General features: G+C 48.2%; 1 protein-coding gene across 1 annotated transcript; it reads left to right on the top strand.

Annotated features, from left to right (window-relative positions):
* Window positions 1–14,220: 14,220 nt before the first annotated feature.
* Window positions 14,221–17,024, top strand: LOC122923500 (putative surface protein SACOL0050; the record flags this gene model as incomplete). Its single annotated transcript, XM_044274324.1, has 2 exons — window positions 14,221–15,013; window positions 16,795–17,024. Coding segments are annotated over 2 exons (1,023 nt in total), but the record flags the coding sequence as incomplete, so codon positions are not given.
* Window positions 17,025–17,259: the final 235 nt, after the last annotated feature.

Here is a 17,259-nt window from a genome sequence, read left to right as displayed (position 1 = left end):
ATCTATCTCCTATCTATCTATCTATCTATCTATCTATCTATCTATTATCTCTCTATCTATCTATCTCATATCTATCTATTGATCTATATATGTCTATCTACCATCTATTTACTTGTCTTTCTGATCTGCCTAACTCACTAAAATGTATTTCTTCTTACATTTATTCCATTATTTATTTATTTATTTATTTATTCCTTCTCTTCTTTCTCCCATTTCCTCCCTTCCTTCCTTTCCTCTACACTCACATCCTTTTCCTCTGCTCTCCCTTTATTCTTTCCTTTCTACCTTCAACACTTTCTTCATTTCCCCTCCATCCCTTCCTTCCATCGTTCCTGCCGTTACATGGTTGGCTCCTCTTTGGTTGGCTCCTCTGTGGTTGGCTCCTCTGTGGTTTGCTCCTCTGTGGTTGGCTCCTCTGTGGTTGGCTCCTCTGTGGTTGGCTCCTCTGTGGTCCTATCAGAGGAGATGCTCTAAGACAAAAATGGTAAACAGGGGCCCTACTTGCTTATTGCCCCGGGCCCCATTGTCATGTAGCAATGCCATGTGTGTGATCCCGCAGCACTTGGCCTGTTTGGCCACAAATGACAGAACAGGTCTTCTGCAGCCATTAACCTTTTCACCGCCCTGTATCATTATGGAAGGCGCTATTAACTCACACAGTGAGTCTAGACCAAGAGGAAAGCCTGGATTATTTGGCAACATGATCCCTGTTTTGGACACTATTTGACAGTATTCTATTGGCGCTTACGGTGGAGTCTTTTAGCACCATGTAGCGGTATTATTTGGGCGCTGTAGATTATCATTATTATTAATCAGTCACTGTAGGTTGGCATTTATTATTTGGGTACTAATTGCAGGATAAAGCGGGCACTATATGCAGGTAGGTTGTTTGTATGCTGGTGTAGATATTCTGCTTACAAGTTCACATATTTGCGTTTTGGATTCCAAACCTAAAATTACATAAAAAAATTGTGTCTGAGACTCCTACTGTTCTCAAAGGATGGGTAATAATAGAATCATAGAAAGAACTGTAACGTGTCCCTCACCGTGCATCTATAAGGAGACCTCCGGGGTCCCCATTGTCTTCTCCATGCCCCAGGCATTGCAGGGACAGCTAAAATTTACAGCATGAAGGCCCTGCAAACAGCACTTCATATCTCAGCTTCCTGAACTCCTCTGTGGGTGCAGCATGAGAAGAGAATCTTGAAATAAAACAGTTGTCTCCTAAAGAGTCATTTTTAAGGTTTTTCCCTTGATTTACATTTTGTCCACTAGATGGCGGAGATGAGACGTTGTGTTTTGCTTGTTACTATGTTTCTTATGCTGATACTTTATATGATAATAACATTTCACCACAAGTAAACAACGATATAAAAACAGGGGAAATAAATGTTAATATTAACATAAAGGACACAGGACCAGAACAAGTAGAGAATAAAACATCATATAATAAACCTAAAATGTGCAGGAACCAAAGGAATAACCGGAAGAAGTCTCGACCGGCTGCCTGATGACATCATGGAGGAGCAATGAACTCTTCTGGAGGACACGGGGTGATGCCTAGACACAGGAAAGGGTCTCGCCCCTTCTTCAGAGCTCTGGATTTATATAGTTATATGGTTATATGATTTACAGAGTGGCGTTTACAGGAATTGCAATGCCCGGTTGGCGGCGTCTGGGGTATCCCTTGCGCCTTAAGAGGTTTTTAAGATATAGGTCCCTCTGATAGAGCAAGTTGTTGTGATGCCGGTTGCAGTTAAGCCACAAGGACATGGAGTCCCCTTTAGGTATAATGGTGTTGATACCCAGGGTAGGTATGCCAGAGTGGTGAAGGTGGGCCTTCAATGTCCCTGAAGGTGTTGTATGCACGTGTCATGGAGCTCCTACCTGGATATCTTTGGATGCAAGATGTGTTCGGGCGAAGCAGTGCAAAAAAGGGGATGAATAACTTGGATGATGAAGGAAGTAGAATAAATGGAGTGCAGACTTGTTGTAACGTTAAACACAGCTTTACTTGAGTAAACGGTAATCCAAACTGTTTTACAGAGTTGGCCTTGGCTTCCAGCAGTTTGGGCATGAGGTTCTGTCAGGCAAACACTTTCAGCTCTGCTACATCTGAACTCTTTCAGCTCTGCTATGTTGGCTGGCTTAAATAGGAACTTTTCCTTTAGCTTTCTGTTGTCGGCTGTTACTTAGCTTTCTGTAGTCTGACTCAGGGGCCGACTGAGAACCCTCAGGGTCCCCAGGCAAAATAGATCAAGTGCCCCATTCCAGGCCCCACCAATGTTCCGCCTCCAGCCACACCCATATCCTGCCTCATCGCGGTCACCACGCCCCTGATCCCATCACTACAGAAATACAGCGCCCCATACCTCTTACATCCAGTGACGTCTCCTTTGATGTAGATGTTCTCTGTTCTCGCCTTCTCCTTTCAGACCTTCAGACCAGACACCATTTTGTTGCCATTTTCTGTCTCTGCAGTTTTACAACCAAAAAAATTCTTAGTTTACTACTTTTCCATCTTCCTCCGATCTTCTGGACAAATCATCCTACTACCCCCAATACTGTGCCCGCTGTGCTCCCCAATACTATACTGCAGAAACAGATAATACCCCTGATAATACTAGTACCACACAGAGTCCCCCCCATATCCCCCATAAAAAATAAACCTTCTTTAAGGCCTCAGTAGAAGCCCGCATAGTGAGCCATAATAATGTGCCAGTAACAAGTGCCCCCATAGATGCCCCCCAATCATGTGCCAGTAACAAGTGCCTTCCCCATGTGCCAGTAACAAGTGTCCCCCCATGTGCCAGTAACAAGTGTCCCCCCATGTGCCAGTAACAAGTGTCCCCCCATGTGCCAGTGACAAGTGCCTTCCCCCATGTGTCAGTAACAAGGGCCTCTCTCCTCCCCCCATGTGCCAGTAACAAGTGCCCCCCCCCCCATGTGCCAGTAACAGATAGTCCGGTATAAAACAAAAACACTTTTACTTTCCTCCGCTGCGATGCAGGCCTCTTCCGGCTGTTAATTACATTGCTATTGAATTCCCCCCCCCCCCCCCCCCCCCGCCATGCATCTTCATAGTAACTTTCAGCTGTATCATAGGCAATGTTGCCTCAAAAACCTTTGTATCTCTGAAGGTCTAGAGAAGTGAAGGGGTTAATGTCTATATGCATGACTGTAAAGGGCAGTAAAGGGGTTAATGCCATAATCCACAAGGTCTTGGGCAGTGCAGAGGTTAATATATTTGGTGGTCTAGGAGCTAATTCCAGCACCAGTAGTCATCTAGGGCATTGCCGGTATTAATGTCAGTATCCTAATTGGTCTAGAGAAGAGTGGGGGTTTCATGTAAGGATTCCTGGTGGGCTAGGAAATAGAGTATTAAAGGGGGTTGTCCCCTCCTGGACATTGATATTGCCAATGTCTGATTGGTAAGGGTCCCACCCCTGGGGTCCACACCTATCCTTAGTACAGAGCCCGCAAAGTGACGGAGGGTGCACCACCCCACTCTCCATTCATTTCTATGGGGCTTACAGAAATAGCCGAACCATAGCTCAGCTATTTCCGGCGCTCCTATAGAAATAATTGGAGGGCAGCCGCACATGCCTAGTGCCCCTTCCATCACCTTGTGGGCTCCGTTCTAAGGTTAGATGTAGGTCCCAGAGGTGGGACCCGCATCAGACACTGGGGTCACATCCTACCGATATGTCACCATTGTCCAAGTGGGACAACCCCTCTAATGTCAGTATACTTGCTTCTCTATGACAATGAAGGAAGTTATGTCACTATACCTGATGGTTTAGGGCAATGGGGGGGGGGGGGGGGGGGTTATATCCAGAATTACAGGGCTTGATGTAAGGATTACTGGTGGTCTAGGCCAGTTATCTTCAGTATCCCTGGTGGTCTAAAGCATAGAAAGGGTTAATGTAATAATCCCTGGTGATCTAGGGCAGTCTAGGGGTTAATGTGAGTGTCTGCGGCGCCTAGGGCAGTGAAAGGATTAATTTCAATATCCTTCGTTGTTCAGGGCAGTGAAAGGATTAATTTCAATATCCTTCGTTGTTCAGGGCAGTGAAAGATTTTATTTTACAAATCCCTGGTGGTCTAGGGTTATGTGGGGTTGAGTTTTGTATGTGTAGTGGTCTTTGGAAGTGAAGGGGTTAATGTTAGAATCCCTGGTGGTCTAGGGTTATGTGAGGGTTGAGTTTTGTATCTCTAGTGGTCTAGGAAAGTGAAGGGGGTTTATTTAAGAATCCCTGGTGATCTAGGGTTATGTGGGGGTTGAGTTTTGTATCTGTAGTGGTCTTTGGAAGTGAAGGGGTTAATGTTAGAATCCCTGGTGGTCTAGGGTTATGTGAGGGTTGAGTTTTGTATATCTAGTGGTCTTGGGAAGTTAAGGGGGTTAATGTAAGAATCCCTGGTGGTCTAGGGTTATGTGGGGTTGAGGTTTGTATCTGTAGTGGTCTTGGGAAGTTAAGGGGGTTAATGTAAGAATCCCTGGTGGTCTAGGGTTATGTGGAGGTTGAGTTTTGTATCTGTAGTGGTCTAGGGAAGTGAAGGGGGTTAATGTTAGAATCCCTGGTGGTCTAGGGTTATGTGGGGGCTGAGTTTTGTACCTCTAGTGGTCTAGGGAAGTGAAGGGGGTTAATGTTAGAATCCCTGGTGGTCTAGGGTTATGTGGGGTTGAGGTTTGTATCTGTAGTGGTCTAGGGAAGTGAAGGGGGTTAATGTTAGAATCCCTGGTGGTCTAGGGTTATGTGGGGTTGAGTTTTGTATCTGTAGTGGTCTAGGGAAGTGAAGGGGGCTAATGTTAGAATCCCTGGTGATCTAGGGTTATGTGGGGGTTGAGTTTTGTATCTCTAGTGGTCTGGGGAAGTGAAGGGGGTTAATGTAAGAATCCCTGGTGGTCTAGAGTTATGTGGGGGTTGAGTTTTGTATCTGTAGTGGTCTAGGGAAGTGAAGGGGGTTAATGTAAGAATCCCTGGTGGTCTAGGGTTATGTGAGGGTTGAGTTTTGTATCTCTAGTGGTCTAGGGAAGTGAAGGGGTTAATGTTAGAATCCGTGGTGATCTAGGGTTATGTGTGGGTTGAGTTTTGTATCTCTAGTGGTCTAGGGAAGTGAAGGGGGTTAATGTAAGAATCCCTGGTGATCTAGGGTTATGTGGGGGTTGAGTTTTGTATCTGTAGTGGTCTCGGGAAGTGAAGGGGGTTAATGTAAGAATCCCTGGTGATCTAGGGTTATGTGGGGGTTGAGTTTTGTATCTCTAGTGGTCTAGGAAAGTGAAGGGGGTTTATTTAAGAATCCCTGGTGATCTAGGGTTATGTGGGGGTTGAGTTTTGTATCTGTAGTGGTCTTTGGAAGTGAAGGGGTTAATGTTAGAATCCCTGGTGGTCTAGGGTTATGTGAGGGTTGAGTTTTGTATATCTAGTGGTCTTGGGAAGTTAAGGGGGTTAATGTAAGAATCCCTGGTGGTCTAGGGTTATGTGGAGGTTGAGTTTTGTATCTGTAGTGGTCTAGGGAAGTGAAGGGGGTTAATGTTAGAATCCCTGGTGGTCTAGGGTTATGTGGGGTTGAGGTTTGTATCTGTAGTGGTCTAGGGAAGTGAAGGGGGTTAATGTTAGAATCCCTGGTGGTCTAGGGTTATGTGGGGTTGAGTTTTGTATCTGTAGTGGTCTAGGGAAGTGAAGGGGGCTAATGTTAGAATCCCTGGTGATCTAGGGTTATGTGGGGGTTGAGTTTTGTATCTCTAGTGGTCTGGGGAAGTGAAGGGGGTTAATGTAAGAATCCCTGGTGGTCTAGAGTTATGTGGGGGTTGAGTTTTGTATCTGTAGTGGTCTAGGGAAGTGAAGGGGGTTAATGTAAGAATCCCTGGTGGTCTAGGGTTATGTGAGGGTTGAGTTTTGTATCTCTAGTGGTCTAGGGAAGTGAAGGGGTTAATGTTAGAATCCGTGGTGATCTAGGGTTATGTGAGGGTTGAGTTTTGTATCTCTAGTGGTCTAGGGAAGTGAAGGGGGTTAATGTAAGAATCCCTGGTGGTCTAGGGTTATGTGAGGGTTGAGCTTTGTATCTCTAGTAGTCTAGGGAAGTGAAGGGGTTAATGTTAGAGTCCCTGGTGATCTAGGGTTATGTGGGGGTTGAGTTTTGTATCTCTAGTGGTCTAGGGAAGTGAAGGGGTTAATGTTAGAATCCCTGGTGGTCTAGGGTTATGTGAGGGTTGAGTTTTGTATCTCTAGTGGTCTAGGGAAGTGAAGGGGTTAATGTTAGAGTCCCTGGTGGTCTAGGGTTATGTAGGGGTTGAGTTTTGTATCTGTAGTGGTCTAGGGAAGTGAAGGGGGCTAATGTTAGAATCCCTGGTGATCTAGGGCAGTCTACGGGTCAATGCGATTGTCTCTGGTGCCTAGGGCAGTGAAAGGATTAAATTATGTATCCTTTGTTGTTCAGGGCAGTGAAAGAGTTAATTTGCAAATCCCTGGTGGTCTAAGGTTGTGAGGGGATTAATTTTAGCATCTCTGATGGTCTAGGGAAGTAAATGGGGTTAATGTAAGAATCCATGGTGGTCCAGGGCAATGAAGGGGTTCATTTCAGAATCCCTGGTGGCGCGTGGTAATGAAAGGGTTAATTCTAGCTAGCACTAGTCGATGAGAGCAGGATCGGAGCAGCTGTAATGGAGTAGTTCTCAGTATGATCAGGCAGAGTGTAACAGTGTTTCCTGCACTGATACATTGTACCAAATCACCAGGACAGGAGGTAGCTGTGCTCACCTCACAGAGGATTGTCTCGACAGGATACATTTGTAAACAAGAATGTTCTCATTCCCTGACAGCCAGCAGAGATCTTAGAACCCATAGAGTCTGTGCGGAGTGAGCTCAGTGTTGACCGCGTTTTCCCGGGATGTGTCGGCTCCTGGAACGGGTCGCGCCTCCGCCCATCCGGGTGTCGCTGCCACATGTGTATTTTGTTAACCTCATGGTTCTAAATTCAGAAACACTGAGTCAAAAATAATCTGAGGCTCCAAAAGTGAGGACACCACGTGGATGAGATCACCCAGCGCCCGGGGCGGTCACGGACCTCGGACCCTCCTCGGCAAGAAAACTTTCACTTTCTATAAAAATGTGACAGACGGCAGAGGGTCCGCCGACTGGAGGTGAGTACGAGGCGCCGCTGCCTCCATCTATTAACCCTTTGTGGTTCCCTTATGTGACTCTGCTGTACGGGGCTACAGAGGACGCCGACTGCATCCTCTCTGTAAGGGGGATTCGCACGAAGTTGAGCGTTCTGTGGTCCGCGAACCGGGGTTCTGCAAAACAGTAAATATCGGCCACGTTCACGGTGCGGACCCTTTCACTTCAATGGTTCTGTGGTCCACATGTTGTGGCGAAGGAAAGGACGTGTCCTACCTTTTGTGGCGTGGCCACACGGATACGCACCACGTCACGTTTGAGGCATATTTGCTGCTATAAATTGTGCAAAAAAAACCCCCATCAATGGCTTTGGAGTCCACATCAAACCCCGCAGCGATGTATTTCACGCTTTTATTCTACATCTGCCTGCTGGGGGTTGTAGTTATGAAAGAGAAGGAGAGCCACAGATTGCAGACGGCTCTGCTGCATGTACATAGCGTATATTGTGCTGAGATCTAAGATGGAAGATCCCTCTTAAAGGGGCGCAGTCAGATTCGGGGAGTCATAGAACCCAATGATGTCTGCTGGATTTATAATAAGACCCCGCAGTGACTATATATACGGCAGCGGTATATAGACAGCGTTCTGCTGACATTCACCTGCACTGCCTCCTGGCCACCAGCAGGGGTCTCTCCCATGCGGCCTCTTGGCCACCAGCAGGGGTCTCTCCCGTGCGGCCTCTTGGCCACCAGCAGGGGTCTCTCCCGTGCGGCCTCTTGGCCACCAGCAGGGGTCTCTCCCGTGCGGCCTCTTGGCCACCAGCAGGGGTCTCTCCCGTGCGGCCTCTTGGCCACCAGCAGGGGTCTCTCCCGTGCGGCCTCTTGGCCACCAGCAGGGGTCTCTCCCGTGCGGCCTCTTGTCCACCAGCAGGGGTCTCTCCCGTGCGGCCTCCTGGCCACCAGCAGGGGTCTCTCCCGTGCAGCCTCCTGGCCACCAGCAGGGGTCTCTCCCGTGCGGCCTCTTGGCCACCAGCAGGGGTCTCTCCCGTGCGGCCTCCTGGCCACCAGCAGGGGTCTCTCCTGTGCAGCCTCCTGGCCACCAGCAGGGGTCTCTCCCGTGCAGCCTCCTGGCCACCAGCAGGGGTCTCTCCCGTGCAGCCTCCTGGCCACCAGCAGGGGTCTCTCCCGTGCAGCCTCCTGGCCACCAGCAGGGGTCTCTCCCCCTCCTGTGCGGCCTCTTGGCCACCAGCAGGGGTCTCTCCCGTGCGGCCTCTTGTCCACCAGCAGGGGTCTCTCCCGTGCGGCCTCCTGGCCACCAGCAGGGGTCTCTCCCGTGCGGCCTCCTGGCCACCAGCAGGGGTCTCTCCCGTGCGGCCTCCTGGCTACCAGCAGGGGTCTCTCCCGTGCGGCCTCTTGTCCACCAGCAGGGGTCTCTCCCGTGCGGCCTCTTGGCCACCAGCAGGGGTCTCTCCCGTGCGGCCTCTTGTCCACCAGCAGGGGTCTCTCCCGTGCGGCCTCCTGGCCACCAGCAGGGGTCTCTCCGGTGCGGCCTCTTGGCCACCAGCAGGGGTCTCTCCCGTGCAGCCTCCTGGCCACCAGCAGGGGTCTCTCCCGTGCAGCCTCCTGGCCACCAGCAGGGGTCTCTCCCGTGCAGCCTCCTGGCCACCAGCAGGGGTCTCTCCCGTGCGGCCTCTTGGCCACCAGCAGGGGTCTCTCCCGTGCGGCCTCTTGTCCACCAGCAGGGGTCTCTCCCGTGCGGCCTCCTGGCCACCAGCAGGGGTCTCTCCGGTGCGGCCTCTTGGCCACCAGCAGGGGTCTCTCCCGTGCGGCCTCCTGGCTACCAGCAGGGGTCTCTCCCGTGCAGCCTCCTGGCCACCAGCAGGGGTCTCTCCCGTGCAGCCTCCTGGCCACCAGCAGGGGTCTCTCCCGTGCGGCCTCTTGGCCACCAGCAGGGGTCTCTCCCGTGCGGCCTCTTGGCCACCAGCAGGGGTCTCTCCCGTGCGGCCTCCTGGGCGTTTGGATGGCAACCACTGATTGATATTTTGTGGGGTTTCTCCTCTTCGTTTTGCCGTCATGTCTTTTTTTCCCGGATTTGGAAATCCCTAGTTATAGATTTGGTCATTTTTACAGATTCTTCCATAGAAATTGATGTCATATTGTTCCGTGGAAATTGACTGGTAAACTAGAAAATGAGACCTTTTATAAATGGTCCAGGACCCTGTCAGCGTCATGACTTTGATAGAAGAGCTATTCTCCGAAATTTCCGTGAAACGAAGTATATTGATTTCATTGACATCATATTCTCCAGTGACTGCCCATAAATATCCAGGGCAGTGGCCCTTTAATTAACACTTGCAGTACCGCTTCTCACCACGGCAGCTGGCGAGACTTTCATAGAAATCAATGCAACAGCGCCGCCTCCTGTACTGTAGCATGCGTTAATGTACTGGTTCCCCATGAACTCAGTCTTGATTTTAACCCCCTCACCTCCTTTACAGTTATTTTTTATTTTTTTGCAATAATGGCAGCATACATGTTTCTGAGGAGCTGCTGTCATCAGCCACATGCGCCGCACATACGTGTCTCATATATGTGGAGCTGGGGCCATGGGGGGCACTCACTCCACTGAGAATTCTCCTGTCTCACCCTCACTCTCTCCTGCCTGGAACAGAAGGCCCCCGGAGCCATAGACTGTAAGTGTGGGGCCCTCCCGTCTCTCCTATATAATTACAGCTAATTATAAGTTCTATGTTTAGTATCACTGGGCTCAGCACATACATGTTACATCTATCTATCTATCTATCTATTGTGGCAGTGGAGCTCCCAGAGGGCCACATGAGGGCCACTAAATGGTGTATCTCACTCAGAGGAAGCTGGGTGAGAACAAGAAACGCTGCCATGTTTGCTGCCACCTGCTGGTGAACCAGGCACATTACATGTTATAAACAGTTGCAAACATTAATAATGCACAGTGTACAGGACCTGGAATACATGTATAGGATGAAATGAGGTTAGACCAATAAAGACAGTAGCAAGGTGCAGAAGTGGCAACACCACAATGGGGTGCTACATATCTATCTGTCTATCTCATGTCTATCTATTATCTATCTATCTATTATCTATCTATCTATTATCTATCTATCTATCTATTATCTATCTATCTATTATCTATCTATCTATTATCTATCTATTATCTATTATCTATCTATTATCTATCTATCTATCTATTATCTATCTATTATCTATTATCTATCTATCTATTATCTATCTATTATCTATCTATCTATTATCTATCTATCTATTATCTATCTATTATCTATTATCTATCTATCTCCTATCTATTATCTATTATCTATCTATTATCTATTATCTATCTATTATCTATTATCTATCTCCTATCTATCTATCTATCTATCTATCTATCTATCTATCTATCTCTTATCTATCTATCTATCTATCTATCTATCTATTATCTATCTATTATCTATCTATCTATCTATCTATCTATCTATCTATCTATCTATCTATTATCTATCTATCTATTATCTATCTATCTATCTATCTATCTATTATCTATCTATCTATCTATCTATTATCTATCCATCTCCCGGGGCGTCTTTCATCACGTGTAGCTGGGGTGAGATGTGAGATTTCCTGGCACACGTATGTAGCGTGGCGTGACTGCGGTGTAATTACCAGCGACATCTCATCTTCTGCGTCTGTTTTTTTCCTATTTAAAGGGCAATCACCAGTTTTCTCCTTTCCGGCCACGGGGGGGGGGGGGGGGGGCTCATATTTACCCCTCTGGCCGTCAGTGTGATCGGGGGGCAGCATTCTTACCTCGCAGGGTTAGGCTCCTGGACACGGATCTGATCTGTCAGGAATCAGTAACGTCTCCTTCTGTTCTAGTTGTTTCCATATCTTCTTATGAAATCACTAAGAGAACATAGATTGTGAGCTCTGTGGTCAAGTCTGCATCACATTGCTTCTCTGCTCCTCTGACAACACTTCCTGCGTTGGGGATATTCTGTATCTCATCATCCACATCAATGTCTAACCCGTCCCTGAGGGCTCATGGGGCATCCCAAGAGGCACAGAGGTCCAGGAGGGGCCCCCACAGCAGGCTGAAGGGGCCCTATCATGGATTCCCTAGTACACGCCTGTGGAGCAGCGGCGCCTTGTGTGGACATTGATGTGGATGGTGACTTGGTGTCCGGAAGTGTTATCATGGGGACGTCTTCTCTCACCTCCAGATCCACGCTTGGCCTTGACACTGGGTTCACACCTGAGCGTTCCGAAAGGAGCACTCTGTATGCGCGATTGTACCGGCGTTTACAATCGCGCATACAGAGACAAGCGAACGCTCAATGTCGCGCGTTCCCGAATGTCTATGTACAGGAACGCGCGACAAAATGCCCCAAAGAAGCTCATGTACTTTTTTGAGCGTAGGGCGTTTTACAGCGCGATCGTACACGCTGTAAAACGCTCAGGTGTGAACCCAGCCTTAGGGAATCTGTAAGGATCCCTTCACAGACATGACAGGTGGAGCCGGCAGCAGCTTGCCCTCCGCTTCCCTTCCCTCCCAAAATAATTCCAAGTTTAGCAATAATTAACCCCAAAATGGAGACCCCAAAGTCCACAACTCGTCCTGCGTTAATCTCGCCCTCACAGAGACGTAGCAGATAACGTAGCAAGGAAAATAGAAAAAACTGCTGCATTCTGCGGACTCAAAACTGGCCGGACTTTAAGGAGTTAATGCATTTATTTACGTTGTGCTCTTTTTGTTGCATTTTCGTTAACCCCTTCTTCCCCGCCATTGTTGCTCCTCTTCCTCTCTTTTTCTGCCGTTTCCTGAGGCGGATCCGTTACCTGCGGGATCTGGACCACGTTCAGAGGGATATGTCTATGAATAATTCCTTTGTCTCGGGTCCTGGTGCTCAGCGGCCCCATGCAGGGTTCCAGTTCCAATCCCCCCCTTCCCGTAATGAGCTGCGATGAGACAGACGCCTGGCCTAGCAGGGTCTCACCGAATTTACGAAAAAAGCTGCAGGAGTCGTACAGAATTAGAAAAACCAGGCAGATTTATTCTAAAACAGCGCCACTCCTGTTACAGGCCGTGCCTGGTACTGCAGGTGGTGTCAGTGAAGCAGAGCTGCAGTACCACACACAACCTGTGGGCGGGGGCGTTGTCCTGTACATGTCATGTCTGAGGAAGGTGGCGTCACACGGAAAGTTATCAGTCGGAGCCCAGTGTCTGATGGGGGTGATTGTTTACATTTTTTTTAGGCCCCAATAAAAAAGAATTGCACAAAAAATCGAATACGAGCGGTAACCCCCAATGTCTACATTTATGGATATGTAGTGATAAGCGGCCACTGGAGGGTCTGGCAGCCGCTTATCCCCCATTTTGAATAATCAGACTTAAAAGGGGATATTAATCAAAGGAAAATGGGAGCAGTTGTCCGTAACAACCAATCAGATTCCAAGTTATTTGGAATTTATCTATTTGGTTGCTATGGGTAACTGCGGCATTTTTGCCTAAACTCCTCCCCCGTGTATGTGAACGGCGAGTCGGGAGCGGAGGACGCAAATTTAACGCTCTCGTCCCCCTCCACAAACGTAATAGCTAAAGTGAAACCCCTTTAATCTGGCATTTGATAATCCAGAATATCTGATAATCCAGTATCTGATAATCCAGAATATCTGATAATCCAGCATCTGATAATCCAGAATATCTGATAATCCAGCATCTGATAATCCAGAATATTTGATAATCCAGCATCTGATAATCCAGCATCTGATAATCCAGAATATCTGATAATCCAGCATCTGATAATCCAGAATATCTGATAACTGTAATCTGCTAATATCTGATAATCTGGCATTTGATAACACAGAATATCCGATAATCCAGCATCTGCTACTATATTACACTGTATCTACTGCACAAGACTACAATATAAAGTGACATTTTACATGGAGATGTGATAATCCAGACTCTTCTACATCTGGCACTTGTCAGGTGCCATCGATTCCAGATTACTGGAATTTTACTGTAGTTGATTATTCTCAGTCCAGTCATTTGTCTCTGGTGCCGCAGTGGATGTAATGATCGCACTGGTCAATAGGTGGCGCTATGGATTGACCCCCCCCCCCCACATGCTGGATGGCGGGAACGGGAACTCCAGAGAATGTGGTCTGATCTGGGTCCCCCTTTAGGCCTCCTGCACACAAACGTGGCCGCAGCCGCACGTGGCTGCATCCCGCAAAATGCAGGCCGCAATGCACGAACACCGTCCGTGGGGCATCCGCAGTGGATCGCGGACCCATTCACTTTAATGGGCCCTCGATCCGGCCATTCGGCAAAAAGATAGAACATGTTCTATCTTTTTGTGGAAAGGAAAGTACGGGATTAAACTCCGTAGTGTTCCCGTAGGGTTCCGTTCCGTGCTTCCGTTCCGCACCATTCCGCATCTCCAGATTTGCGGACCCATTGAAGTGAATGAGTCCGCATCCGTGATGCGGAATGCCCACGGAACGGCACCTGTGTATTGCGGATCCGCAAATGCAGTCCGCAATATGGCAACGGGGCGCACACGTTGGTGTGCAGGAGGCCTTAGGCCTCCTTCACACGACCGGGTTTTTTTTCCGTTTACGGACTGTTTTTTGCGTTCCGTATACGGTCCATATATACGGAACCATTCATTTCACTGGTTCCGCAAAAAAAACGGAATGTACTCCGTATGCATTCTGTTTCCGTATTTCCGTTTTTCCGTTCCGTTGAAAGATAGAACATGTCCTAATATTGCCCGCAAATCACGTTCCATTGCTCCATTCAAGTCAATGGGTCCGTAATGCGTCCTGTGTCCCCCCACTGTCCACCTCTGATCACAAGGGGGCCCCACAGATGGTCACTTGGGGTCCTTATGAATAAGAGACTTTGTGTCATTTTGCCTAATAGGAAGCATTTAATGTAACAGGAGGGGTGTGAATACTTTTTCAAAGCCATGTACAGGACGCCCAGGACTCCCTCGCTGCTGACCAATAAAACTTCCTGTATTTCCTCCGTCTGTCATAGAAAAGTGTCAGCAGAATAACTGGGAAACAGAAGAACAAAGAACCGTGAGGAAGAAGCCAGAGCTCCGTCTGTATCCGAGCGAGCTGAGACTGTATCTGAGCGAGCTGCGTCTGTATCCGAGCGAGCTCCGTCTGTATCCAAGCAAGCTGCGTCTGTATCTGAGCGAGCTCCGTCTGTATCCGAGCGAGATCCGTCTGTATCCAAGCAAGCTAAGTCTGTATCCGAGCAAGCTGAGTCTGTATCTGAGTGTGCTCCGTCTGTATCCGAGCGAGCTCCGTCTGTATCCGAGCGAGCTGAGACTGTATCCGAGCGAGCAGCGTCTGTATCCGAGCGAGCAGTGTCTGTATCCGAGCGAGCTCCATCTGTATCCGAGCGAGCTGAGACTGTATCCGAGCGAGCAGCGTCTGTATCCGAGCAAGCAGCATCTGTATCCGAGCGAGCTCCATCTGTATCCGAGCGAGCTGAGACTGTATCCGAGCGAGCAGCGTCTGTATCCGAGCAAGCAGCATCTGTATCTGAGCGAGCTCCATCTGTATCCGAGCGAGCAGCATCTGTATCCGAGCGAGCAGCATCTGTATCCGAGCGAGCAGCATCTGTATCCGAGCGAGCTCCGTCTGTATCCGAGCGAGCAGCATCTGTATTCGAGCGAGCTGAGACTGTATCCGAGCAAGCTCCGTCTGTATCCGAGCGAGCTCCGTCTGTATCCGAGCGAGCTCCGTCTGTATCTGAGACAGCTGGACGCCCTCCTTGTGACAGCGCCCCCCGTCCACCGATGTCCACACCAGGGTCACCCACTCCCCGGCTCCTTCTTCTCCGTGAGTCTGTGTTTTCTTTCTATTCTTTTCACTGTTAGATTTAAAGGGGGAAATACATAAAAACGGAAAATATAGCGTCGGGCAAGGCGGACTCCTGTCCTATCATATTCCCTCCTGTAGGACTCCAGGAAAGCTGGGTGAGCAGGAGGAGCGGTCATGGCTAGTGCGAAGCTGTGGAAAATTCGTTTTTACTACTTCGCCGAATTTTACGAAAATATTTGCTTTGTGACTAATTACTTAATCACAGAGTACGTTTCTCTGTAAATAGTGGGTGCAATGGCAGGGAGTGGCGAGTGCGCCGCCCCCCCCCCCCCCTTCCCCGTCATTGTACCCCTCAGATGCCGCATTCATTGCTGATCGCTGCACCTGAGTTTAATATCTAAGTGTAAAAATAAATAAAATAAAATCATACTCACCTCCTCCATTTGATTGTGAAGAGCCGTCCACCACCAACTTGATTGACGATCCACCGTGAAATCTCGCACAGCCTGTGATGACGTCATACGTCACTGCTCACGGGATTTCGCGCTGGATCTTCAATCAAGATAGTGACAAGTGGATGAGGTAAGAATGATATTTTAATTTTTTTTTACCCCATTTCAGGGAAAATCGATTTGTTACCACAAAGCATTAGGAAATTCGGCTTTGCGGCGAATCAAATTTTCCCTAAAATTCGGATCGAAGTCCACTTCATGAAGTTCGATTCCCTCAACACTATTCACGGCGGATATATTGTTTCTAATATATATATATTTTTTACATTGGTACCTTTTAACCCTCTATGCAGTTGCAAGAAAAAAGTAAGTGAACCCTCTGGAATCTCCTGGATATCTGCACTGATGGTTAATATGATGAGGTCTGGTTGTGTGGGCAGCAGGGTGGCTCAGTGGTTAGGACTGGTGCCTTGGAGCACCGGGGGGGGGGTCCCAAGAATCAGGAATTGAGATGATAATGTCTGTAGAACGCTGCGGAATATGTGGGAGGAACGTAAATAAATAAATTGTATCAAAGTCAGAATTATAAAGAAACACAATGTAACTAATAACAGGGTTGTATCATTCATGTTGTGTCATCATCCACAGTCCAGAGACGAAAAGTAAGTGACAACTTGGACAACTTGTAGATCTCTTGGGTTCCTTCTCGCCTCTTTCAGGATTGATCTGAGCAGGACGCTGGCTCCTAGGGAGAGTAGCCCAGTCCTATATTTTCCCCATCTATAGATAATTTGTCCCCCCGGGACCTGATGCACGGACGCCCAGATCTTTAGCTCTTGTAGCCCTTTACGGCTTCTACAACACGTCTCCGGAGGTCTCTGCATGGAGGCATGGCTCACACTAACCAATCTTCCTTGAGAACAGGTTTGCCAGTAACCAGGTTTTGTGTGCCTTTATTTAATGGGCAAAACACCTCTGACGTCGACATCTGTCATCTCCTCTCCTTAAAGGGGTATTCCAGTTCTGTGACGTTATCCATTATCCAGAAGATATAGGGATAACTATTAGATTGGTCGGGGGCCCCCACCGATCAGAAGAACTTGGGTCCTGTATCCCCTGCAGCCCCCTGACATGAACAGAGCGGCCGGTCAATCATGTTTATAGCTGCTGCTTTCATTTCTATGGTAGCTCCAGAGATAACCAAGTACAGCACTCCAGTATCTCCAGAACGCTCATAAAAATGAATGGTCATGATCATTGGGGGCCCCAGCAGTAGGACTCCTGTGAAAGGAACTAATTTCAAACAACTAGGATACCCCTTCAATTGACACCCCTTCTACCAATTAGGCCTTGAAGAAGTTATTAAGACGCAGGTTCACTTAACTTTTCTCCAGAGTCCTGACCTTAACTCTATGGAGATGCTGAGGCATGACCTGAAGAAGACCATGCCGGCCAGGCACCCTAAGAACATTGATGAACTTAAGGAGAGCTGTAGGGAGGAGTGCTCCTTAATGTCGTGTAAATATTCGGTGGAGGTGACTTCAGCCAAAGGGAAATCTACAGATTATGTAATCTAAGGGTTCACTTACTTTTTTCCTGCACTGTGGGTATTTACTCAATATGCTTGATAATAGACATGAAAAGGTGCCCATCTATGAAGAATGCGGCATGGAAGGACTCGCTATTGTTTGGACCCTTCACCTGGTAGGACTTTTCCTGTGGCTCACAGTGGAGCCGCATCGTGATACCAGCCTCAAACAAAAATAGCTAAAATGTTTTGAAAGTTTGTCTTGATCTTTTGCCTACTTTATG

Source organism: Bufo gargarizans, unplaced genomic scaffold (genome assembly GCF_014858855.1).
Source record: "Bufo gargarizans isolate SCDJY-AF-19 unplaced genomic scaffold, ASM1485885v1 original_scaffold_1653_pilon, whole genome shotgun sequence".
Classification (NCBI taxonomy): Eukaryota; Metazoa; Chordata; class Amphibia; order Anura; family Bufonidae; genus Bufo; species Bufo gargarizans.
The sequence above is the reverse complement of the archived record's forward strand: the minus strand, read 5'-3'. Positions and strand labels throughout refer to the sequence as shown.